Here is a 26,836-nt window from a genome sequence, read left to right on the forward strand (position 1 = left end):
TGTGGCCTAACCGTTCTTGAATACGCACCGAGATGGTACATCGGTTTAAACCGTTTCTACTCTTTAGCTGGTGCCTAGGAAAAGCGGATAGCCCTCACTCAGCTGTTATTGCTGTAACCATTCCGATAGCATATTAAACTTCTTTATGAGTTAAACGATACATTTCCAAAATGCCCATTCCCCCGTTTACTGTCCAGGTTTTCGAACCCGCTCTTGAACCTTTTCTGCACGATCCGGGTGTTCACGACTTTTAACAATCTACCATTCGAAGCATCTTGTAAGACCCTTCTTTAGCCCATTTAATTCGTGTGTTTATCCCTTAAATTGGCCTTAAAAGGTAAAAACCGTTATCGGGACTTTGTCGTGTATGTCAATTATACCGACACAAGACGTAAAAAACACACCTTTTTCTCAATATTTTAAAGCGGCGGCACCTGAGATGACACGGATCAAGAGTGTGCGTCCGTCCACAAGTCTTGAGATCAAAATGGCCATATTTGAACAGTGCAAACCTTATAGGTGAACAAATTTCCAACCAGCAGAATTTAGTTAGTACAAAAATATACACTTGGATCGAAGTCTATTTTTTTAACGTGGGATATTTAACATATATAATAAAGTTGGTCAGGGTCACGAATGTTGTCATGGTCAAGTTATATTGACCTTCAAGCATGACCACAGCCATTACTTTATCTGATCGAGGGTCTAATTTAAAAAGAAGGAGTTTGTCAAATATGACAAGTCTACCACAAAGCGGTTAACTCGGATCGAAGTGATTTGCGTGATTTTAAGGGTCGAGAAACCCTAGATCTACCTCCCTATGGTAAGTTTCAAAACAATCTCTCGAGGGAACAGACTGATCAAAACGGACATTAGGATATCAATGTTCAGATATGGATGGGCATTGAATGCGCCGATTTATTTTTCATATTTGCTCTCATGTAAGAATTCGGCTTACCTTTTACCTTTTTGTGTATTAGCTTTTGACTTTGGCCAATGAGGCATTTATTACATTTTGTTCCATAAACGACTGAAAGTTTGTAATAATTAGCATTTCATTTTTTTCAATAATGAACATATCGGGGCAATGACGTTTGATGTTAGCCAGCCTAGAATTTAGGTACTCGCTCCAGTTTCTTTGCACGACTCCATATTCAACTATTGTGCTTTGCTGGCAATGTTAACAGACATTGCGATAATACACAATGGTACATTTTAATTCTAAGGAAAGAATTCCGTCTGAAAGTCTCCAAACAGCAAATCTTATACATCACAAACATTACAGAAGGTTCCATACACATGTTCGTGTGAAATTCATTAATTATGAGGCAAAATCAGAGACGTTCACTCAACAATGCTACAACGAACAACTAGACCCGTAACAAAATTTTATTATAAGATCATAAAACATGACTTCAAGCATTTGATTTATAACAAATAATAACAAAACAGGAATTAAATGGGTTTTTTTATAAAATGAGTCCAAATAAAACAGTAATATATGTACTGTAAACATGTGTTCTCAGTAGTTACATGATATGTTGTGAAACAGCACGTGAAGGTGTACTTGTAAGTGTGTGTACAGCTTCCATTTAGTTTACAAGTGGTTAGCCTTAAATCTTCTTATACTTTTTACTGCCGTCTTTTACTGCAATTATTTTAAAATCGTATACTATTCATACCTAGCTTTCATTATGTACAAGGGGTACCCAGCATGTACACATACAAGTGGTATTTCACAATATCTTCAATTACTTATGCAATATAGATTGTTATATCATACTTAAGAAACAATTTAAGTTAACATTCCACATTGATAAAATGTGTATAAGCGAATGAATGAATGACCTTAATTATTTGTACCGAATTGGGCAATTTCAGTTTCTTCTTTTAACATTTTTAGCTAAATCTTTCAAGTGACTCTTATTCAAAATCAAAATATACACATGTATGAAACATACATTTCGAATGATAAACCTTTAACTACTTACTAAATAATGCATTTATGGAAAATGTGATCTTTATGTTTCCTGCAACCTTCTTTCAAATTCAACTCTGTATCCTTCATAAGAATCTTATTTTTTATATAAAAACAATCATATAAACTGTGGAATATCTAATTTGGGAGTAAAAGTGCATCTTTAAGCATAACAGAGATTGGATTCCTATTGTAATAATTTAATCAGAAATCATTCCTTACATTATCAAAATCAAGATATTGCAACAAATAATGGAATTCACCAGTTGAACATTAACAGTGTAAACATAGTCTCTGCCTTATCTTTCAAAATCCACAAATGTTTCTTTTGCTGTTTTACAATTAAATAACAAAACTTGATATAAAGGGTTATACGCTAATTTTAAGACATTTCTCAACACTTAATTGATTATTATACTACATATAACACAATACATACTGTTCACTACAGGCATTAAGAAGACTGATCAATCAGATCAAACCTTTCATGAATGAAATAATCTCCAAATCTTTCCTAGTTTGATTTTAATGATAATTTTGCCTAACATTTCTTATATAACATACTTTTTGTTCATAAAATATAAATAATAAGAACATTCAGTTCTGCAAACAAAATTATATTGTTTGACACCAACAGATTTCTGAAAAGAATGATCTAAACGATCCTGCTGGTTCCCTTTTGATTATCCACATAAAGGATGAAGCACTGAGCTACAATTCCCTCCAAGCCTTCAGATTAAGTAGCTGCACATGCCGGCACGAGTAGATTGGATGAAGACGCTGTGGAAAGTCTGCCTCAAACCTGAAAGAGGGATATGAATTTCTATAATAAATATATTAATTCATAGCTTTATAAACAATCAACATTTTTCTTAATGTAATTATATATATATAAGATATTTATGCGTTGAACTTTTAGTTTACAACCATGTAAACAATTATTAACATACATTAAAATCAAAGACGTGATGTATTTCTGGTGGAACTTCTGGTGGAACTTGTTGTCCTTTCTCAACGGCAAAGCTGGAAGCCAAAGTTGAAGTCTGTGCGCTCAAACTGAAACATACTAACAAACACAGCAGAAACCGAAAACAATTGCAGATGCAGTGATAATTACTAGTCAAAAGTATACGCAAATGAGAAAGTCAAACAAATATATATAAGAAGTGAATGAAATATAAATTAAACATATTTCATTTGATCATTTTATGATGCACAGCTCTCTGAAAATCAAAGTTGTTATACATTTCATAAAAGCCCAGCTAGTGCAGTGCTGATTTTCCTCTTGTAAGGAACTCTTTTTCTCCTGTTCCACTCATGAATAAAGAACTGAAGATAGAAACAGAAATGAGATTGTGTCATTTGTCTTGCTGATTTCTTCAGAATCTGTTGAACTGTTCGCAGATTTCTGAGTTCACACTTTCAAATCCTTGAAGTCGAGAGCTTCTAAAAGAAGTAGAGCATTTGTGTGAATAACCATGAAAAATATCGTGAACAAATCTAACGTTCTTGTAGTACCCACTCTCTCTGTTGAGGCAATATTCCTGTAAGTTACAGGCAAAGTCATAAAACACTGCTTGTGGAGGTTTGGCTAGATGAGAGTATAATGAAGCTGATGGATCTTTTCTGCCTTCAGCCACTGTCATGTGGAATCCATAGCAATGACTGTGATCTGGACAAAACCAAAGAAACAAAATAGATGTGCCGGGTGCTGATTCAATTCATGGTCATTGTTTCTGTCTGCTCTGATTGATGTAGGCTCATACCTACAAATGTCACATGGTTGTCTGAAATCAATGTTCATATTAGCTGCCCAACTAAACCACCATTTTAAAAAAACTGTTGCATCCATAAACTTGGCCTTTGGGTCACGAGTTCTGTAAAGTTCATCCTTCATCTGACAGTATGCTGAACAACCAGTTTTCATTACTGATGATGTAAACTCCCATCCTATTTCGTCACCTGCAGCTGTTTTACTACTAAAAACATGAATTGATTCACTCTGGCCTTCATTCCATGCAAGTTCACAGCGATTGTCATTTTATAACTCACAGGTCCAGGATTTTGCTCAACATCAAATGATAAAAGTAATTTTAATTTGGAGAAATCGGCGTGATCTGCGATATCCAATTCATCTGTAAGAAAAACACAAATTTCTGAATTCATGTACACTTGAGCCTTCATAAATTTTATTTTTACACAGATATTAAGTTGATAAGTAAGTGTTGACAAAAAGAAGCATGAATAACATAAAAAATATATATAAACAATGTTTGATTTAGTACCCAAGAAAGAAATTAAACCTTGATGAGGAGGTGAAGTTTTTTCTACAGGGTTCAGGCTGGATGTTGAAATGGTGCTCTTCGAGTTTGGCTGACTTCTGCTGCTCTTCGTTGATTTCTTGTTCGTAAATTGTAATAAAATAATTTCATTAAACATTAATATCCCTTTTTATTATTTTAACATTAAAATTACCCCAAGGGGAAGTTCATTATATATAGATGATGCTTGTTTTGTTTTTCAATGTAATATTGTAATTTATTTCACTGAACGAGCAAGATAAATGCCATTTCAGAAAGGATATCATAATTTTATAATTTGAGTTCCTGGACCCTGTTTGCACTAAAGTATGGTTTTGACATTAGAACTGACTAAAATTTCAGAACAGTGTAAATAACCATTTTGTTTTACTGATAAATTTCTTTTATTAGATAGAAAGCACATAATGAATATTACATATAAATCTGTCATTTTTGGCATTAATTCAATTAAATGAATTGGCAATTATTGACAAGCAAGAATCATTGATTATCTAATGAGCATTAAGATTCAGTAAATAAACAAAACTAATGCATATATACAATTATAAACATATCTTTCACTGGGGATGGGTGGAATGTCACATAGAGAAAGTAGACAATCCAATGTATCTTACGCCAATATAAATTTATTGCCACATTTTCATCAAATTCTTGTTTTAAATAGGTGTTTGGGTTTTGTTTGTTTTTATAAATGTCTGTATCACATTTGGATATGTGTTCATGCTCTGTCTTATTGCATAACACAATGTAACAATCCTCCCTTTTTACATGTAAATGTTTACATCAACACCAGCTGGTATCAATTTAAGCTGTTTCCAATACCTGACTAATATGCAAGACGGTCAGACCCGTGTTTAGCATTTTTATATCAGTCAATAAATTTAAGGGGCCAGGGGGAAATTTCCGAAAAGGGGGTGGGGGATCAAAATATACCAGTTTAATCATAGCCACCTTATTAAAACTTACAAAGTAGTCATGTAAGAAATGAAGATGCCAAGGACTATGAAAAAATTATTATACAATGTATTATTATAAACTAAGAGGTAAAACTCATTCACTGATAAAAAAAACACTTGTTTACCGTACTACTCAGTAAATATCTAACATACCCGATGACAGAAAGAATTGTCAGTGTTCTTCTTGTATTTGGTCCCTCCAGGTACATGGCGTCGACAGAAATGGTCCAGTAGGAAATCTTCTCTAGAACACTTTACTGGGCATAGGGGGCAGTCAAACCATGTCTTCTACAGTTAACGGACACAATGCATTCAATATTTCTTGCTTCAAGTTATAAAATGAGGTTTTTACAATTCACTTCGACACTTTTCGTAATATTGCACGTTAAAACATTTCAACAGAAAGCATCAAAGCAATACACCAAAACATTCTTAGAAATAAATAGAAAAAAAATATAATAATAATAATGCAAACTCACGGGCTATAACTCTGATTTTACTAAATGAAGCTGGGAATGAAATCCTCATAGATTAACAAAGGCATTGGTTTTGCATTTACCTACCCCTTTTTTATTAAATTATTGGAAAACTGAATTGTATTTAATTTAAATGATGCTGCAATTTGTTACAAATTGCCATTACATGTAGCATGTTCTTACCTTGTTTATCTTCTTAACTCCAGTCATTGTAGAGCAGACCGGTAGGCGCTTCTTTGTGGTAATGGCGTCTTCTTTCGGGCACTAAATATGCAAGATATCAACACATTCATTATCCAAAACCACCATCAAAAGTGTATCTTCTCTTTATTTCAAGAACACATCAGAACACTAGGACATTGGTATGGCTCAGAAAAGGATCAGGATTAACTTTGATAGTTATGTTGATTTTAATCTTCTTTGAAGAAACTACATCAGTACAGGAATAGTGTAACTTACCATCCAGATGCTATGTACATTGTCTGCCTTCACCTTTACCGTTACATCAGATGTCAACGGAATTTCAACGTGATCTTTATACTGCTCAGATCTACAAATATACATGTGGAAACATAATTGTAACATCAATTAATTGATTTGACAAGTAAATTCAACAGAAGCTTTAACATCAGCAAATATATTTCATTTACCTTTGAACTTTCAGCTGTCTGTGTTGCGTAAATTTTCTTCGCCTTGCCCTTCGATGTTTGTTTGATCTGTGATCACATGGTCTGGCTGATCTAGCACATTCATCAACCTAAATATTAATGACAAAAAACGTTGGCTAAAGTCAATCAAGATATATAAAAATATAAGCAAATTATGGAAATGTTTCAGGTGGTTTAACCCTTGTCCCTACCAAAGGTAGACAAGAAGCAGACATGCTTTAAATGATTTCATCAATGAATGTATTTAAGTTTAGTTATGTAAATGCTCATTAAATTTTATTAAAATTGTTGCAATGCCCATCTGAAACAGCTTAACAGGCTTTCAAAAAGAACACCAGCACTGTATCATACCGATCACAGGAATTTCAGATTGACAATTTCTGGGTTTTATACTGCAGGGCTTGTTCAAAAATCAAATTCCAAGCATTTGTACATGAATTCGGGCTTGTTCATCCGAAAGACTAACTTGATGACTGACCAAATGTTACGAATATCAAATTAGAAAAGGTTCATAATTGTTTGAATTACCTGTAAATGGTAACTTATGAATGAAGATCCTATATCTACCAACCAACACAAGCATCAGCTGGATATTATCAGAGAATTCAATGCTTTTGATAAATTATAACTATTGATCTAGCAAATGCCATCCATTTAGAGCAAGTGTTGTATTTACCAAACGGACTATTTCCGAGTACAGAGGCTGCTTGCTGGCCTGGACATTCTGGTCACTGACTGGTTCAACAGCAGCTGCCAGGCTTTAAAAATAGTCAGAGCTAAAAATAAGGCACCAGGAAAATATCGTTTTTAATATCTCAGACGTAGGGAGTTAGGAACACCATATGAACTATAATTAAATGGACATCATTTCTTTAACTGACTAACATATTACAAACCGAACAAGAGTCATACTGAACCTTGCATCATACAACAAGCAATTAAGTAAGACAGTATCGAACAATGCCAACAGTTAATATAATTTTTATCATTATAAAATATTTCATGTTAATTCATCAACATGACATGTTCATCTTATACCCTTAAACAACACTGAGGCAATGACAATATTCAGATATTTTACACAGGCAAAAAACTAATTAACTCAGCTGAATTGAAATATATTTGAAACAAATACCACTGGTCAAAGCTTGATGCATCAATCTCTGCTGAATGTGGTTGGCGTATGTCTTCATTCCAATGTACATCCTGCTGATAGCTACAATAATGAGCGATCAGGGATACTTTTTTTTTATTTTGACATTTCATGTGTATCTCTCTCACGAGTCTGCCATAGTCTAATAATCGTCAAAAGACTCATTGACGGCCATTTAGGTGAACTAATCCTGCTGATAGGCTATTTCACTCCAGGAATACACATCCTCCTCAATCACCTGACTACAATGTCTACCACCAACACGACTCAGATGAAGTCCATCACGACCCAACACATCAGCACATTCCTTAATTGTATATAAAAACAGAATGCATGGTTTAACAAACTTTTCAATCATTGGAATATTAAGTCTTCATCTTTGCTATCTTCAATATACTATCTTGTTAACCGAGATACAGAAACGAAAATAATGATATTGCTCATATACTGTTTTTGAAAAGGTTGGTGAATATTATATGAATATTGCATGCCTTCCAGTGTGACAGTACATATTGTTAACGTGAGGGAAATACTGTTACCCGAGGAGAAGCCGAGGGTAACAGTATTTACCCGAATGTTGACAATATGTACTGTCACACTGGAAGCCATGCAATATTTATTTTATTATACCGAACACAGTTACATTTATATACATGATATATAAGATTTTTACCATAACACAATTTTCAAGTTTAATCAATTTATTGTGTAATTATTTTTTGTTTACTTTAGCTGTCATTTTGTTGCAAATGTCGTTTAGAAATAAGGCAAACACCGGTAGTAACCAGATTCACAATACATTTTAATAAGCGCTTACCACCTCAGACTTGGGAAACCAAAAAATGCCTATTTTAAGACGCGCGTGCTATGTGACAGTATCATGTCAACCGGTCAAAACGATACTGTCAGTGTGTGACAGTACGAAATTGCCCATGATGGGTATATGAGAAATTAACATGGGCAGGTGACGTGACTTATAATAATGATATATGTATACCAATGAAATAAACAATATCATTATGACAACCCATATCCACAAAGGCATAAAAATGCTTTACAGTTACATATTTCTACCTGTCTATATAAATAAGGATCATCTTAAATTTGCCAAATATCTACAACTTTCATTGCTGTATTGCATAAACTTATTTTGTTGATTTATACCTGAGCTCCATATCCAAGGAATCTGATGTATGGGATGGCCTCTGAAATGTTCATTAGCATGGTGTTAGCATTCTGGATCCATCTGTTGAAGACTCTCGCTAATGTTGAAGATACTCGTCTGTCATTCTTTTTTCGTGGCAGAATAGAACATAAAACAATCTCAGTTTCCGGACTCGTCTCGTGGATACTATCACATACTATCACATACCTCAGTGACTCTCCTTTGAAATAAATATACATTATTAGACTATTAATAAAGCCAAGGCAAACAAGTAGTGACTTCTTCAAATAAAGCATTATAAAGTCGTAATAACACTTTGTCATAACTTTCTTGAATCAGGCATATTTCATAACATTAAAACTTGAGGATTTCATAAATTGCAAAGTGAGTTTTTTTTAAAAAACTGGTACCTTGACGAAGCTTATTGAAAAGAGAGACACATGGGTAAAACTTCTTCTTCAATGAAAGCTGCAGAACTGCCACAAATCCCTTCTTGTCATTCACATACTTGGCTCCTACAATTGAGGTAAACTGAACAATGGTAGCTTTTGTTTTTATGTTTTCTTTAACCACGACCCCCACCGTCATTTTGGGTCCAGAAAACCGGTGACTTTGACTCTCGGTCCAGCAAATCCCGGGTTTAACCCCAGCCCTGTGGGGACAAACTGCTAACCCTAACCCTAACCCCGATAAGGACCATTTCTTGCTATTTTTGGTGCGAAAGGGTGGGGAGGCGTGGTTACAATTGACTGATGCATTAATAATATTATTTCGGTATTGTATGGTTCAAATCAATCAAGAAACATTTGATTCAATAATTAATATGGAATGGAATACGCAGTACCATATTTTGTGATATGATTGGCGCATGGAATTTAATTGGTATAAAATAAAAAAACATTTTTCCTTTTCTTTTCACATAATAAACTGTTTAAGAAGTGGTTGTGTGGAGTTCTTGTTTGTCCATATACATAAAAAATTATTCAGTTTAGCTCGACTGATATGTAGGATGTTTAAACAGGAAAGTGAAAAGAAAGAAGGTCTTTGACTAGAAACTTAAGAAAAACATTTTGTGTACTTTGAGCTAACAGGGACCTTTAGATGAAATGGCTGAGAAACAAGGCAATATATGACATTTTTACTTCTTGCAATATATTGGCCTACATGTATCTGTACCTTGTGTGGGTAAGAACCACCAGCCAAGTAAGCTCAATAGGTTAGAGAACTGTGCTAGTGTTCCTGCCGCCATGGGTTTGAGTCCAAAAGAAGGCTATTATTCAAACAAACAATATTTCCTCCAAATTGTTTTCCTTACTTGTGTCAATAAAAGGTAAAAATGCCAGAATCAACTAATAGGTTAATTGGGGCCAAGGAGTGTAAAATGTGTGAGCAAGAACAAGCTACAAAATAAATGGTGGAGTGGAGTAAACAGTGTGTTGGTAATGGTAAATAGACATGTTATCACTTCTTTAAATGCAAACATTATGCTGTGAACAAGTTTGTCATGTCAAGATTTTTTCATAAAATTCACTGCAATTTGTATAAATCAACATAATTTGCAAATATGAAATTGGACAAAAAATAAGAATATTTTGGGAAAAATAAGATTTATGGTCCAGTGAAACAGCCTTGAGAAGCCTTTGCACAAAATTAATCACTGGAATGCCATGCTAGTGCAATCATAGGTTCAAGCCACACACAGGACGCACTCTTTCTCGCAGGACTACTTATATACTGATATATCAAAAGTAAAATGCAAGAATCTCTGGATCAGCCTAAAAGGTTATTGGTGGAAGGCATGAAGCGTGTGTATATGCGCACGCGCTGCTAGCAAATTGGTTAGAGGACTGTGCTATTGTTCTGGTATTCATGTGTCCAGCCACCACACTGGGTACTTTCACTACCTCCAAGGATGTCTTTATTGGTGTCAGAAAAGAAAGAACCGAGTGCCAGAATCACCATTAATGTAAATATGGGGAAAATTAGAGAGTGTTAGGATAAGAAATCCTACATGTCCGGAAAGCTCAGTTGGTTCTAGCAGTTCTTGGTTGAAAGCCAACACTGCATGGACACACTTTTCCTCACAGAATACCCTTGAGATAATAGTGCTACGCTAATTCACCAGTCAATATTGTAACCATGGCCCCCAGGGTCGGGGGAATAGCCGGGACTTTGACTTTCGGTCCAGCCAACCCCGGGTTAAATCCCTGCCCTGCGGGAACGAACTGATGGTTAAACCCCGGTCAAATGCCCCCGCACCTCAGAGACTCTACATAAGGCCCAATTTCGGCTTAATTTGGCGCTATGACAAAAACACCGCAGTCACCCGGCCCTGCGGGGCCACCTGGAAAGTAGAAACATGGCCCTTTCCCCCGGCTATCCCTGGTATTCCCCCGGACCTGGGGTGGGGTTACAATTTACTGGTGCATAACATAGTGTTTACAGTAATAACCATCAAATATATCAGAGCAAATTGGATACTATAAGGAATAAGGTCTTCGGGTTGATGAAATATGTCGTCTGCAAAACTGAAGGAGACTATAAGTTGAATATTGTGGCAGATTATTTGGTCATAATACATTCACTAACACCTTTATGCAATATTGAATCAAAATAGTTCGCCATAATCATTTAAATAACATCCATTTGCCTTTTAAAAATGTGTGTACCTGATACTGGGAGGCATCGAATAGTGGACCAATTTTGAATCGCTGCTTGGATACGATGTACGTTGGAATCACCTGCCACAAGCGCACTACCAAGACATCCACTTGAATCTGCAAAGGAAGAAAACACACGCTCCTCGACCCGGATGTGCATCTCGACAGAAAATAAAATATAGACAAATATTGCTCTTTTTTTAAAATAAAGTCGCGAAATCAAATGACGATTCACAATACAAGCGAAAACGCGATAAATAATTATAGGAACTTAATTCAGTCACAATTATATTCAAAAAAAAAGGCGCGAGTAGTATTTTGATTTAAAGTTTGGTCAGCGATGATATCTAAGCAAGCTTAAATCTCAGTTTCAATCTCAAGAAATTCGAATCGAATCTCTCTCGTGAGCTTTCCGTGACAGAAAGCATCAGATTCCGGGTCATTTCTCCGGAAGTGTGCGTAGATCGTAACCTTTGCAATACGTCATGTGCTATTTTAAGCATTTTCCATATAAGGTAATCCTCTACTTCCGATACCGAAAAACTTACAACAGGCCTCTCATAAACAGTACGGTGTAAATGTGGAGGGGGGGGGGGGTACTTTTATAAGGCTGAAATGCTTATACCCTGTGTATTATATCCATATTTTTAAACTTTAAGACCTATTTTGGACCTCAACGTTTCTCAATGGTCATTGCATACTGTAGAGCCAATAAATGTTTAAAATGAACTGCACACACATTATAAATTATTCATAAAAATATAAAAACTCGGTAAATAAATTCTTCTCTCAATGATACCTCACAATCTCTTTCAGAGCAATGGCGAAATTGGAAGTTCATTAAATAGTCCCGGAGAAAATCAAATCGCATGCATGCTCTGTGAGTTGAAATGGTTTCGAGATTTATTAAACATGAGTAAGTGTTAAACATTATAATTTGTCAATTGAGAAGGCATTATTTCTTGAGATTTCCATACATTTATTTCAGTAAATCATCAGTCAGCCATTATCAATTCTAATCTAGTTAAGCGGTTAATTAACAGTGGCTGGTCGAGTAAGTGGATGACCCACCAAATTTAATGGTCAACATTATATTTTGTCCAATGAGAAGGCAGTCGGAAGACAAAACCATTTTTTTTTTATAAGAACATACTAACAATACGATTACTTATGGTATGTATAATATCAAACCAGGCTTATTCCAAGGTCATTATATCGCTCATCTACCCATTCCCATCCTCATCTCATCCATCAGAGGTTTGATAATGATAACTCTGGTGTACGAGAATGTCATTTACCCCACTGACATATCTTATTGCATCCACTGAACATTACCAGACCAAGTGCCTCAAAGGTGTACTATCATCAAAATTAAGCTAATGTACATCTGTAGCACTATAGCAACAGCAACATACAATTATATATTTACTGTTCTAGCTATAACTTACAGCTGTAGCTATGAATGAAATATATTATATTACATGTAAACATGCAATAACATGATGTTGGCGACAAAAGAATACCTAAAAAACTCTCTCTCTCTCTCTCTCTCTCTCTCTCTCTCTCTAAATCTTTGCAACGTAATTCGGAAAGACAGAATTAGAAAATATGCAGAAAAAGTGAAAATAAAAGAATAACAACACATAATTATATAACCATCAAAGTAAAAGCAAATTGACAGACGTTTGTATCAGACGTTTAGATTATGTTGTTTGGCGCTTAATGGTAGTCGTGCGTGTGAGCAGTGCCGTACATTGGCACTATCTTCCAGCTGACCAATATTATAAATAAATAAACGTAAAAAATAGTCAGACGTTTGTTTCAGCCGTTAAGTTAATAGCATGTCCCCCGACGTTGTCGTTTGGCACTCGATAGTCTTCATGCGTGTGAGCAGTTCCTAACATTTGCACTCCCTTCCAGCTGCCCAATACAACAAAGAACATGGGCGCATTAAATATTATTGGTTTGAATAGTTTAATAATTATATGTATGTTAAGCATGAATATCTTAATATAAAATTAAATTATTTTTTTTCTAAACAGTTTAATTTTTTTAGTCAAGAAAAAATGTGACCGGGTACAGCGTGCATTATCGTTCGCCTTGGAAATAAGAAACCAACGTCCATATGCTTAACAAATTTATACCAAAATATTAAATATAGCACATACCTGGAACTGGTGATAAAACTGCTTGTATCCGCCTTCCAAGAGGTAAACCTCTGGGAAGTTCAGTTGTGGGTAAGAATCCTTGTTCGATTCACGATCCAGCGATCTAAGATGGCGGTACATCTTCGGGCCTCGTTCTGATGAGAACTCGCAGTGAAAAACGATCACGTGATTCTTTTCTGATGAGACGTTGTCTCGTTTAGGAAGTTCCGGATGGAGTCCTTTGTGTAGAGATTAATGGCGCCCCGGATATTGCCTCCTTCAAACTACGGGTATCTACAGTCAATGACGGTCAAGTGATCAATATGGTGGTCGTAGTCGCCATTCAGTACAGCTGACATCTGAAAAATATAGCATCATTTTCTGATGAGGATGTTGAGATGGCATTTTCTTTTCAAAATAATAATGACTAGCATTTTCACTGTGAGGGAGCAAAAACAATCACGTGACCACAAATGCGAACGACCACGGAGAAATTGAGACAACAAAACGTATGTTTTTGACGTTTTCTTTATTATCTTGAATCGAATTAAAACAAGACCTAGCCCATGGTACGCCACATATTTTCCGATTTCATGTGGTATACTGTCTGATATTCTTGGTGTCGTAGTTTTTGAGAACATTCAATAACAAATTTGGAATCGAGGATGCAGACGACCACACATTTTGTATATCTTGAAAAAACAATGATAAAACGGCTAGTTTCATCTGGTTCTTTACGAAAAACATTTATTAAAGCAAATATATACCATTTAGAGTACCTTTGCAAGGGGTATTGATGTTTTTGAAGGCAATATCAAAATATCAAATTATGCGAACGACCACACTCGATAATTTTAGGCGAATGACCACACTTTTTAAATTAAATTTGAAGGGGTTGCGAATAAAGCCTTCGTGATCTCAATGTTTTTTTTCTATTCTAAGGACATTTGTATCCGCACAGGACGCACACACGTGTATAATCTTCTCGACAAATCCGACATGTCAACACCAGAATGTAACCGAGATTGTGCGGCATGCGTTTCGAGGCATTCGACCATTGTAAAGGAGATTATTGTCAAGTACGATGGTGATAGAAGTCACTGTAGGATGTGTGTCTAGAATGAAAAGAAGTAGTAGGGCAATTTTCGAATGCCAAGATCTAACGTACATTTAATAGGGCTAAAACCCACCCAAATCCCATGACACCTATATCTCTAAGTATGTCAATCGTTAAACTTGTTAAAACACCAATTTTTGTACTGTAAGATGAAGAAAACATACATTTAATTTATCTCATCACACAATTTCAGGGACCGTATGTTCGATATACGTTCGACGAAAAGGAGGAAGAGTGGTACAGTATGTTTGGATCGAAATTCATTACAAAAAGGGGCACTGTGTGTCAGAAGGGAAAAGGCGAGGAGAAATGATTGAAAAACGTTAGTTACATCCTAAATGGGATTCATAACATTCAATGTTGACTATCGATATGATCATATGGAACTTCTAATGCTACTGGGTAGTTCATTTGTAGCCCGCGAATGACATGTGTAGTTATTACTCATTTACAAGTTGTTTTTGATTAAATATGTGTTGTCTTTATTCTTTATTGACACGTCACTTATATGGCAATAAGCAGTGTTATTATATGGCAATAATAGTGAAGATTAATCAAATAAAACTGTTATTTGATAACGTGTATTGTCTTTATTTTAAAAATACAAACGGATCACTTTAAACACAGAGTATAAATCACATCAATATGAAACAAAAATATCCGCATTTGTTTGTGAAACAATCGCATTTATAAGACTGATCAGGCTGTTTACATGTAAAACTTAAACATATAAATGTAATCACAGAGCAAATCACAAAAAGTGAAATGAATCACCTACAATAATATCGACTCAAAATAATACAAGAATTTACTAATAAAGTTCTGGAAAAAAATCACAAAAATGAAATTGATCACAGTGCAATGATCCTTTATAATAAGAGCTGTCACAGAGATAGCGCGCTCAACTGTTCCGTCGCTTTTAAGTTTAGATTGCAAGGTTTTGGTATATGTGCAAAACCTTAACCAGAATCTTTTAGTCGAATAATAAAGGGCCATAATTTACATTTTATGCAAAATGGAGCTATCTTACTTGATTAATTAAGTCTGTTGGATAGTTGGAAACGCCTGTCTGAAGTTTCAATGCAATACATGTATTTGCTGAGATAATGACTTAAAGGTGCTTACATGCAAAACCTTAACCAAAGTTTGACGCTAGGGTGGGTAGGATAGCTCTCGTTAGTCTTCGAATAGTCGAGCTAAAAACCAATCGCCTCAAACAAAAGCAAGAATTTACTAAAACAGTTCTGAAAATGCCTTCCTGGTTATGTAAATACGGCGATTTCTTTTCAAAAACAAAATATTGTTAGAAAATACAATAGGTTTTCTAATAATATATGTGTTGTTTCGTGCTGCCGCAATGTTGAAATGTTCGAAAGGACCTTGCCACAATATCTGCAGACCTGAGGTTGTCGACTCTCCATCTAAAAGATATACCATACACATTAACAAATAAAGTATTTGAAGCTTTATTCGCACTCTTATCAAAATTAGATTAAAAAGTGTGGTCGTTCGCCTAAAATTTTCGAGTGTGGTCGTTCGCATAATTTAATATTGTACGATTTCTTTTAAAAACATCATTTCGCCTTGAACATGTATTGTAAATGGTATATATTTACTGTTTATATATCTTTTTGTAAAGAACCAGTTGGAATTAGTCGATTTATCATTGGTTTTTTTTTGCAAGATCAACAAAATGTGTGGTCGTCTGCATCGCCGATTCCAAATTTGTTTTTGAATGTTCTCAAAAACTACAACATCAAGAATAACAGACAGTTTACCATATGAAAGCGGAAATCATGTGGCGTACCATGGGCTAGGTTTTGTTTTAATTTGGTTCAATTTAGTAAAGAAAATATACACAAACATATCATTTGTTGTGTCAAGATCGCCGTGGTCGTACACATTTGTGGTGACGTCACAATTCTAGCTCCCTCACAGTGCTTTTAAAATCTTATCTAGAAAATGAAATTTTCTTATTGAAGAGGGGATTATAAGAAATTGAATGTAAAAAGGCATTTGTCGCCTAAACAATTCTGTTATTCAGAACACTGATTTAAGCTGCTTTAAAAATTAAATAAAACTCACCGTTTCTGGCAAAATGGCCATGCGATCCTTGTGTTTGCCGGTCAAGGTCAGGAGCCCGTTGTCACGTGACCCATCTGTCACAAGGTCGGAGTTCGTCGACAGCCGTAGACGATCGGCTCTCATTTGTGATGACGTCATAGATTTGGGATGACTTCGGATGCACCTCAGAAGTTCGACGTCTTTTTTGATCATGGTAAACGTCATTGACGTCAGTCCTACGTTGGTTGAAGTTCTTGTAGAAAATATCCTCCAATGCTGTTTGCTCTGATTTCAGATCGTGGTCAACGGGAAGCTTCTTCCTCATGTTTCTGGAAAGTTAGCAAATTATTATCATATCGGATTATCAATTTGAAGTGCTAGCAAAAAAGCAATTTCATTTTATTGTATTCTGAAAAGTTTCACAATGATGTAATGATAATAAACAACAATAAAATCAACTTACTGTGCTGCAAAGCGGCGGGCCAACGTTGACACGGAACAAAAATCCAAACTCTGTGGAGGCATTTTTGAAATTTCTATTAAAAGCAGTTCAGTCTAAGTAAGTTGTGTAAACGTAAACGTTTGGTAAAGATATGATGAAATTTGGAAGATCGGCTGTTTTATATACGATCTGAGTCAAAGGCGTTAAGATAATTCAGCTGTTCACTCAAGCACGATGATTGGAGCGGTGGACGGTCTGAGCCGCTTAAGTCAACGCTCATTTAGTTACTGAACACCTCAAACGCGGTCCTCATCAAACAATTAGTGTTAACCATTGACAATCTGATGAGTGATTATTGCTGGACAATATTGTTTGTCAGATTGTGATGAAACTTTTACAAGGTATTGGACCAAGAGCAATATTCATGGCGATGTTTAAGATGAAAGAGACTTTTAATGAGATAACATTAATAGAATATTAGATTGTATCGATATAAACTTTATTGTCATTAGAAGATATGCAGACAGAAACCAGAAAATGACAATATGTATTGCTTTCTGCTAATATCATCTTTCAAAGTAATAGTAGTTTTATTAAGTTGGTAGAAAATGTCACAATTGAGGCGTTTATAAATAATAGATTACGGCCAGTTATATGTGTTTTCAAATGCAGTAAGTAAGCCTAAAATTGGAACGAAAAGTTGAGTATTACATTGTATAATTTTGAATTAAGTGCAGCAGGACTTTGCACTCCCCCTACCCACACAGAAAATGCACACAAAATGTTTGAAAAGTACGACGACTGCATTATACGATTATAAATTATTATTGAACTGTTTTCTTTTATAATTTTATTACTAAGATGTTTTTGTTGTTGTGTGTGTTTTTGTTGTTGCGATATTACAGGCCGAATATCACAAAAATACAAAGTCATATCTCAATCTCAGTCTCAACCAATTTTACTGTATATTATAAAACCATCAAAATCGTATATGTTTTCACAACTTTTAAAATTGTGTTCTCTTATTGACAATTTTGATTCAAACTTTGGTCAAGATTCCTAAGAACTTTTTTCTACAGCAGAAAATGTAATAAAGAACAACTCAATGCTGTTGAAAATTACCCCAACATATGCAATTGCTATAGTATAAGTTATCTTTGAAACATTGACCAATTGTTTTAATCGACACATTCTATGAGGTAATGTTCTTTTTTAAAATTAGTTAAAACATACAATAATGTGTAACATACGATGCTTTTATTCGGTAAAATGAGTTGATACTAAAGTTCAGCGTTGACCTGAGTATTTTTTTATGATATGGGGGCCAGGTGTTTAATATTGAAAACGCAAAGACTGTTCAATCGTCACTAACCCATCTCAAACTTGGCCCAATTAGCGGCTCATCAATCAGTTTGTGTTTGCCATCGTCACTCTGATGAGGGACTATTAATTGACAATATTGTTTGTCATATGGTGATAAAACTATTAAATGTAAAGGAACCTAGAGCAGTATTCATGGCGCCGGTACAGATGAAATAAATTCCTTTTGAAATTACATTTATAGAAATAACTGATCGTATATGAGATTCTGAAGTCAAAGTCAATTTTTTATTTATACCATTTTATAGAACATTAAAACACGAAGTATTACTCGTTAATGAAAATGGTCTCACTGACCCTGTGAATGTCTGGAATATGATAAAAGCATCAGTCATAAGACCAAGTTGTGATTTCTGATATTCTAATTGCCAGAACCTTTTGTGAAACATGTAACGTTGTTGTGGTTTTTGATTTTATAAGGTTAAGATAATCTTTTTTATTTATAACTTATTTCGAAAGTAAATTCACCCACTTCTGCAGTGAGATGATCTTTTAAAAAAATGTATCCTCTCTTGCACGACTCTTGTTATTCCACATTTTTAGGATCGGCGCTTTGGTCTCCCAAGGACTCTGTTCTAGACCGTTTCATATTAACGTTTTAGTAAATGTCAAGTCAAGTCAAGTCAACACATTTATTCACTCAAATTCATGCACAACATGAAAAAATTGAGGTAATTGATAAAGACAATACATTTCAGAGGCTCAAATTGAGGATTCAAAGACATAACATACATTCCAATAAATCAAATATTTAAAGACCAGATAGTCCCGTTTAACAGGATAAATATTGCACATGGATCATTGGGTTCAAGCAGTGTTTACGAAACTTTATGAGTTATAAAATGGGTTAAGTACAATGGGAGAGTCAACTAATATGTATGCAGAAAGTCTACGATAAATAAGATCAGTAATGTTTAACGAAGTTGTTTAAGAATAACAGATACCATTTTACACATGTTCAAAAATTCCTTTCTATTAGTTGTGTTTACCAACTGCTCAAGTTTATTTATGTTTGGACGTCTGTTAAAATATGGTTTTATATACTGCTTACGCTCGATATCAAAAATGTTACACTTGAATAAAAAATGGAATTCATCCCCTATTTTGTTACATGTTTGGCATTTCCTTTCATTGACTGGTGTTCTATTCCAATTGCCCGTTTCTATTGGTAGTCTGTGGTTTCTTGTTCTAAACTTGATAAGTGGATATAATAATGATTTGGGTGTTGAATGAAGATACTTTTCATAGCCAAATGACGTTTTGAAGATTTTATAAAATTGGCTGTTGCTAGCATTTTCAATAAGGGAGTACCACGATGTTAAGAACAGATCTTTAAGCTTGCGCTTAACCGCAAGTTTAAGCCATTTAGGATTGACATCTTGTTGATATTCCCAAGTTCCTATAAATCCACACTTTGTTAGTATTGACTTTATTTTGAAGCACCATTGATATTGTGTTGTTATTATGTCTGGAAGTAAAGTCTGAACTGTTTTGTATATGCATTTATATATCATCGATGATAGTTTATTATTATTATTATTATTATTATTATTATTATTATTATTATTATTATTATTATTATTATTATTATTACACAAACGTACCCAGTATGACATCATTTTCTCTTCTATATCTAAAGCTACTGGTGTTGTTCCAGTTTCGCCATAAACCATATAATTAGGAGTTGATCTTTTTAATTTGAGAATATACTTTAAAAATTTCAGCTGAACTCTTTCTATAATATCAAGATTTCCGTAACCCCAGATTTCTGCGCCGTAAAGTAAAATTGGTTTAACTGTTTTATTGAATAAGTGTATTTGAAGATCGATCGGAAGATTGAGTCTATTAGAGTTTCTGAGGAGGCTATAAGTTGCTCTAGTTGCCTGCGATGCAACATGTATTTTGTTTTTATAGAAAGAACCTGTTCTACTAAACAACACACCTAGCTATTTATATTCCTTCACTATATCAATCGGCTGATTGTTTAATGAAAAAAAAAATTTGGTTGTCGGCCATTTGAGAAAATTAGTATTTTAGATTTTGTTGTATTGATTATTAGTTTCCAGTCAGTGCAGTAATTAGAATAGGCATCGAGAGCATTTTGCAGGTCACGTGCCGTTTCTGCCATTATAACTGTGTCATCTGCATATAACAGAATAAAAAGCTTGAGGAACTGGGGAAGTTCATTGTCTTCATTTAGTCGTATTGAAATTACGTTTACGGTTGGCTTTGACTGCAAGTATTCATGTAGATCATTAAGAAATAATGAAAATAAAAGAGGCGAAAGATTTTCTCCTTGCCTGACTCCCATATTGGAAGGAAAATAATTTGAGAATTTTGCAGTAGATGAAGAGAACACACACGATTTGATATTAAGTAAATGCGAACCCGTTTGGGTTGTACCAGAATTTGAGATTAAAGATCTGTGCGTACCCCTGGAAGTGCGCATTCTACACCAAATTGAACAGAATAAATAGAGGCTTTTGACGTTGTGCTTATAAACGCGCTAAGTTACGCACACCTTACGGTAAAAATTATTTCCACCAACTTGGGTGAACGAAAGTTTTGAAATTTGAACGTTCGTCAGTATCATTGTTATGAAACACAAAACAAATACCAGTAAATCAAATTTATTTGATCAACTCAATTTGAACCATAAATCAAAACAAAACGATTTTAAAACATATTTTCAACGTATTTCGGAAAGACAGAGAGAGCAATATGAAAGGGACGAGAATAGAAAGTATAACAGCACATAATAACAAACAAAACAATGACATATGTTGGTACGATTGCGTATGACATGTCAACTTTGGCTAATTTGTGGCATGCATCCAGTCAACTCCAGGTATTCCAATGGCGAGTTTTATCAGCTGCTGACCATTGTTAAATCAGAAGGTAAGTCTGAGAGAACTTCCAGCAGATTTACTTAATTGTGATCTGTGACGTGGTTTGTCGCCTGCCGCCCACGACTTGGACTTGACACGGAAGTGACGTAAGTCGTCCACGTGCTCCTGGTGCAACATGGGAACATAGATTTGGGGAAAGCACTGGTCCTGAAAGGAGAAAAATCACAATACATATTTAAATATTATTGGTGTGAATAGTTTAATAATTATATGTATGTCAAACATGAATATCTTAATATAAAATTAAATTTTTATTTAACTGTTTTATTTTTTTAGTCAAGAAAAAATGTGACCGGGTACAGCGTGCATTATCGTTCGCCTTGGAAATAAGAAACCAACGTCCACATGCTAAACAAATTTATACCAATAAAATATTAACTATAGCACATACCTGAAACTGGTGATAAAACTCCTTGTATCCGCCTTCCAAGAGGTAAACCTCTGGGAAGTTCAGTTGTGGGTAAGAATCCTTGTTGGATTCACGATCCAGCAATCTAAGATGGCGGTACATCTTCGGGCCTCGTTCTGATGAGAACTCGCAGTGAAAAACGATCACGTGATTCTTTTCTGATGAGGTCATTGTCTCGTTCAGGAAGTTCCGGATGGAGTCCTTGGTGTAGAGATTAATGGCGCCCCGGATATGGCCTCCTTCAAACTCGTACGGGTATCTACAGTCAATGACGGTCAAGTGATCAATATGGTGGTCGTAGTCGCCATTCAGTACAGCTGACATCTGAAAAATATAGCATCATTTTCTGATGAGGATGTTGAGATGGCATTTTCTTTTCAAAATAATAATAACTAGCATTTTAAAATCTTATCTAGAAAATGCAAGCTTTCTACTGAAGAGGGGATTATAAGAAATTAATACATTTTGGATGTGAACGTAAAAAGGCATTTATCGCCTAAAATACTCTGTTATTCAGAACACTGATTTTAGAAATTAGATAAAACTAACCGTTTCCGGCAAAATGGCCATGAGATCCTTGTGTTTGCCGGCCACGGTCGGGAGCCCGTTGTCCCGTGACCCATCTGCCACAAGGTCGGAGTTCGTCGACAGCCGTTCAACCGCCTGAATGACGTCACTCGTAGACGATCGGCTCTCATTTGTGATGACGTCATTGATTTGGGATGACTTCGGGTGGAACTCAGAAGTTCGGCGTCTTTTCTGATCATGGTAAACGTCATTGACGTCAATCCTACGTTTGTTGAAGTTCTTGTAGAAAATTTCCTCCAATGTTGTTTCCTCTGATTTCAGATCGTGGTCAACGGAAAGCTTCTTTCTCATGTTTCTGGAAAGTTAGCAATTTATTGTCATATCGGATTATCAATTTGGAGTGCTAGCAAAAAAAAACAAGTTCATTTTATTGTTTACTGAAAAATTTCACAATGATGTAATGATAATAAACAACAATAAAATCAACTTACTGCGCTGCGAAGCGGCGGGCCAACGGTGACACGGAACAAAAATCCAAACTCTGTGGAGGCATTTTTGAAATTTCTATTAAAAGCAGTTCAGTCTAAGTAAGTTGTGTAAACGTAAACGTTTGGTAGAGATATGATGAAATTTGGAAGATCGGCTGTTTTATATACGATCTGAGTCAAAGGCGTTAAGATAATTCAGCTGTTCACTCAAGCACGATGATTGGAGCGGCGGACGCTCTGAGCCGCTCAAGTCAACGCTCATTTACCTACTGAACACCTCAAACGCGGTCCAATTAGCCGCTCATCAAACAATTAGTGTTAACCATTGACAATCTGATGAGTGATTATTGCTGGACAATATTGTTTGTCAGATTGTGATGAAACTTTTACAAGGTATTGGACCAAGAGCAATATTCATGGCGATGTTTAAGATGAAAGAGACTTTTAATGAGATAATATTAGTAGAATATTAGATTGTATCGATATAAACTTTATTGTCATTAGAAGATATGCAGACAGAAACCAGAAAATGACAATATGTATTGCTTTTTGCTAATATCATCTTTCAAAGTAATAGCAGTTTTATTAAGTTTGTAGAAAATGTCACAATTGAGGCGTTTATAAATAATAGATTACGGCCAGTTATATGTGTTTTCAAATGTAGTAAGTAAGCCTAAAATTAGAACGAAAAGTTGAGTATCACATCGTATAATTTTGAATTAAGTGCAGCAGGATTTTGCACTCCCCCTATCCGCACAGAAAATGCACACAAAATGTTTGAAAAGTACGACAACTGCATTACACGATTATAAATTATTATTGAACTGTTTTCTTTTATAATTTTATTACTAAGATGTTTTTGTTGTTGTGTGTGTTTTTGTTGTTGCGATATTACAGGCCGAATATCACAAAAATACAAAGTCATATCTCAATCTCAATCTCAACCAATTTTACTGTATATTATAAAAACTATCAAAATCGTATATGTTTTCACAACTTTTAAAATTGTGTTCTCTTATTGACAATATTGATTCAAACTTTGGTCAAGATTCCTAAGAACTTTTTTCTACAGCATACAATGTAATTAAGAACAACTCAATGCTGTTGAAAATTACCCCAACATATGCTTTTGTTATAGTATAAGTTATCTTTGAAACATTGACACAATGTTTTAATCGACACATTCTATGAGGTAATGTTCTTTTTTAAAAATAGTTAAAACAATAATGTGTAACATACGATGCTTTTATTCGGTAAAATGAGTTGAAACTAAAGTTCAGCGTTGACCTGAGTATTTTTTATGATATTGGAGCCAGGTGTTTAATATTGAAAACGCAAAGACTGTTCAATCGTCACTAACCCATCTCAAACTTGGCCCAATTAGCGGCTCATCAATCAGTTTGTGTTTGCCATCGTCACTCTGATGAGTGACTATTAATTGACAATATTGTTTGTCATATGGTGATAAAACTATTAAATGTAAAGGAACCTAGAGCAGTATTCATGGCGCCGGTACAGATGAAATAAATTCCTTTTGAAATTACATTTATAGAAATAACTGATCTTATCTGAAATTCTCAAATCAAAGTCAATGCTTTATTTATTCTATTTTATAAAACATTAAAACACGAAGCATTACTCGTTAATGAAAATGGTCTCACCGACCCTGTGAATGTCTGGAATATGATAAAAGCATCAGTCATAAGACCAAGTTGTGATTTCTGATATTCTAATTGCCAGAACCTTTTGTGAAACATGTAACGTTGTTGTGGTTTTTGATTTTATAAGGTTAAGATCATCTTTTTTCTCTATAACTTCTTTCGAAAGTAAATTCACCCACTTCTGCAGTGAGATGATCTTTTTTTAAATGTCTCCTCTCTTGCACGACACTTGTTATTCCACAATTTTAGGATCGGCGCTTTGGTCTCCCAAGGACTCTGTTCTAGGCCGTTTCACATTAACGTTTTAGTAAATGCGAACCCGTTTGGATTGTACCAGAATTTGAGATTAAAGATCTGTGCGTACCCCTGGAAGTGCGCATTCTACACCAAATTGAACAGAATAAATAGAGGCTTTTGACGTTGTGCTTATAAACGCGCTAAGTTACGCACACCTAACGGTAAATCTTATGTCCAACAACTTGGGTGAACTAAAGTTTTGAAATTTGAACGTTCGTCAGTATCATTGTTATGAAACACAAAACAAATACCAGTAAATCAAATTTATTTGATAAACTCAGTTTGAACCATTAATCAAAACAAAACGATTTTAAAACATAATAAAACATATTTTCAACGTATTTCGGAAAGACAGAGAGAGCAATATGAAAGGAACGAGAATAGAAAGTATAACAGCACATAATAACAAACAAAACAATGACATATGTTGGTACGATTGCGTATGGGCGAATGACATGTCAACTTTGGCTAATTTGTGGCATGCATCCAGTCAACTTCAGGTATTCCAATGGCGAGTTTTATCAGCTGCTGACCATTGTTAAATCAGAAGGTAAGTCTGAGAGAACTTCCAGCAGATTTACTTAAACGTGATCTGTGACGTGGTTTGTCGCCTGCCGCCCACGACTTGGACTTGACACGGAAGTGACGTAAGTCGTCCACGTGCTCCTGGTGCAACATGGGAACATAGATTTGGGGAAAGCACTGGTCCTGAAAGGAGAAAAACCACAATACATATTTAAATATTATTGGTGTGAATAGTTTAATAATTATATGTATGTCAAACATGAATATCTTAATATAAAATTAAATTATTATTTTTCTTAACTGTTTTTTCTTTTAAGTCAAGAAAATGTGACCGGGTACAGCGTGCATTATCGTTCGCCTTGGAAATAAGAAACCAACGTCCACATGCTAAACAAATTTATACCAATAAAATATTAAATATAGCACATACCTGGAACTGGTGATAAAACTCCTTGTATCCGCCTTCCAAGAGGTAAACCTCTGGGAAGTTCAGTTGTGGGTAAGAATCCTTGTTCGATTCACGATCCAGCGATCTAAGATGGCGGTACATCTTTGGGCCTCGTTCTGATGAGAACTCGCAGTGAAAAACGATCACGTGATTCTTTTCTGATGAGGTCATTGTCTCGTTCAGGAAGTTCCGGATGGAGTCCTTGGTGTAGAGATTAATGGCGCCCCGGATATGGCCTCCTTCAAACTCGTACGGGTATCTACAGTCAATGACGGTCAAGTGATCGATATGGTGGTCGTAGTCGCCATTCAGTACAGCTGACATCTGAAAAATATAGCATCATTTTCTGATGAGGATGTTGAGATGGCATTTTCTTTTCAAAATAATAATAACTAGCATTTTAAAATCTTATCTAGAAAATGAAAGCTTTCTATTGAAGAGGGGATTATAAGAAATTAATACATTTTGGATGTGAACGTAAAAAGGCATTTGTCGCCTAAAATACTCTGTTATTCAGAACACTGATTTAAGCTTCTTTAGAAATTAAACAAAACTCACCGTTTCCGGCAAAATGGCCATGAGATCCTTGTGTTTGCCGGCCACGGTCGGGAGCCCGTTGTCCCGTGACCCATCTGCCACAAGGTCGGAGTTCGTCGACAGCCGTTCAACCGCCTGAATGACGTCACTCGTAGACGATCGGCTCTCATTTGTGATGACGTCATTGATTTGGGATGACTTCGGGTGGAACTCAGAAGTTCGGCGTCTTTTCTGATCATGGTAAACGTCATTGACGTCAATCCTACGTTTGTTGAAGTTCTTGTAGAAAATTTCCTCCAATGTTGTTTCCTCTGATTTCAGATCGTGGTCAACGGAAAGCTTCTTTCTCATGTTTCTGGAAAGTTAGCAATTTATTGTCATATCGGATTATCAATTTGGAGTGCTAGCAAAAGAAACAAGTTTATTTTATTGTTTACTGAAAAATTTCACAATGATGTAATGATAATAAACAACAATAAAATCAACTTACTGCGCTGCGAAGCGGCG

The 26,836-nt window shown here is 35.2% G+C and overlaps 3 protein-coding genes across 3 annotated transcripts; all 3 read right to left on the reverse strand.

Annotated features, from left to right (window-relative positions):
- Nucleotides 1-2,689: 2,689 nt before the first annotated feature.
- LOC128246023 (uncharacterized) lies at nt 2,690-20,357 on the reverse strand. Its single transcript, XM_052964233.1, has 9 exons — nt 20,354-20,357; nt 6,382-6,453; nt 6,191-6,281; nt 5,915-5,995; nt 5,409-5,540; nt 4,282-4,378; nt 4,031-4,113; nt 3,497-3,522; nt 2,690-2,780 (listed from the first exon to the last, which is right to left on the reverse strand). Exons 3-9 carry the CDS (start codon nt 6,191-6,193, stop codon nt 2,690-2,692), a joined length of 513 nt encoding a protein of 170 aa, XP_052820193.1. The 5' UTR covers nt 6,194-6,281; nt 6,382-6,453; nt 20,354-20,357.
- Nucleotides 20,358-21,418: 1,061 nt separating this feature from the next.
- Nucleotides 21,419-22,724, reverse strand: LOC128246024 (M-phase inducer phosphatase 1-like). The gene is made up of 3 exons (XM_052964234.1): nt 22,395-22,724; nt 21,828-22,169; nt 21,419-21,583 (listed from the first exon to the last, which is right to left on the reverse strand). The coding sequence occupies exons 1-3, from the start codon at nt 22,722-22,724 to the stop codon at nt 21,419-21,421; spliced, it is 837 nt and encodes a 278-aa protein (XP_052820194.1).
- Nucleotides 22,725-25,362: 2,638 nt separating this feature from the next.
- Nucleotides 25,363-26,386, reverse strand: LOC128203330 (M-phase inducer phosphatase 1-like). Its single transcript, XM_052904716.1, has 3 exons — nt 26,351-26,386; nt 25,775-26,116; nt 25,363-25,527 (listed from the first exon to the last, which is right to left on the reverse strand). The coding sequence occupies exons 1-3, from the start codon at nt 26,369-26,371 to the stop codon at nt 25,363-25,365; spliced, it is 528 nt and encodes a 175-aa protein (XP_052760676.1). The 5' UTR covers nt 26,372-26,386.
- Nucleotides 26,387-26,836: the final 450 nt, after the last annotated feature.

Source organism: Mya arenaria, chromosome 9 (assembly GCF_026914265.1).
Source record: "Mya arenaria isolate MELC-2E11 chromosome 9, ASM2691426v1".
NCBI classification, from domain to species: domain Eukaryota; kingdom Metazoa; phylum Mollusca; class Bivalvia; order Myida; family Myidae; genus Mya; species Mya arenaria.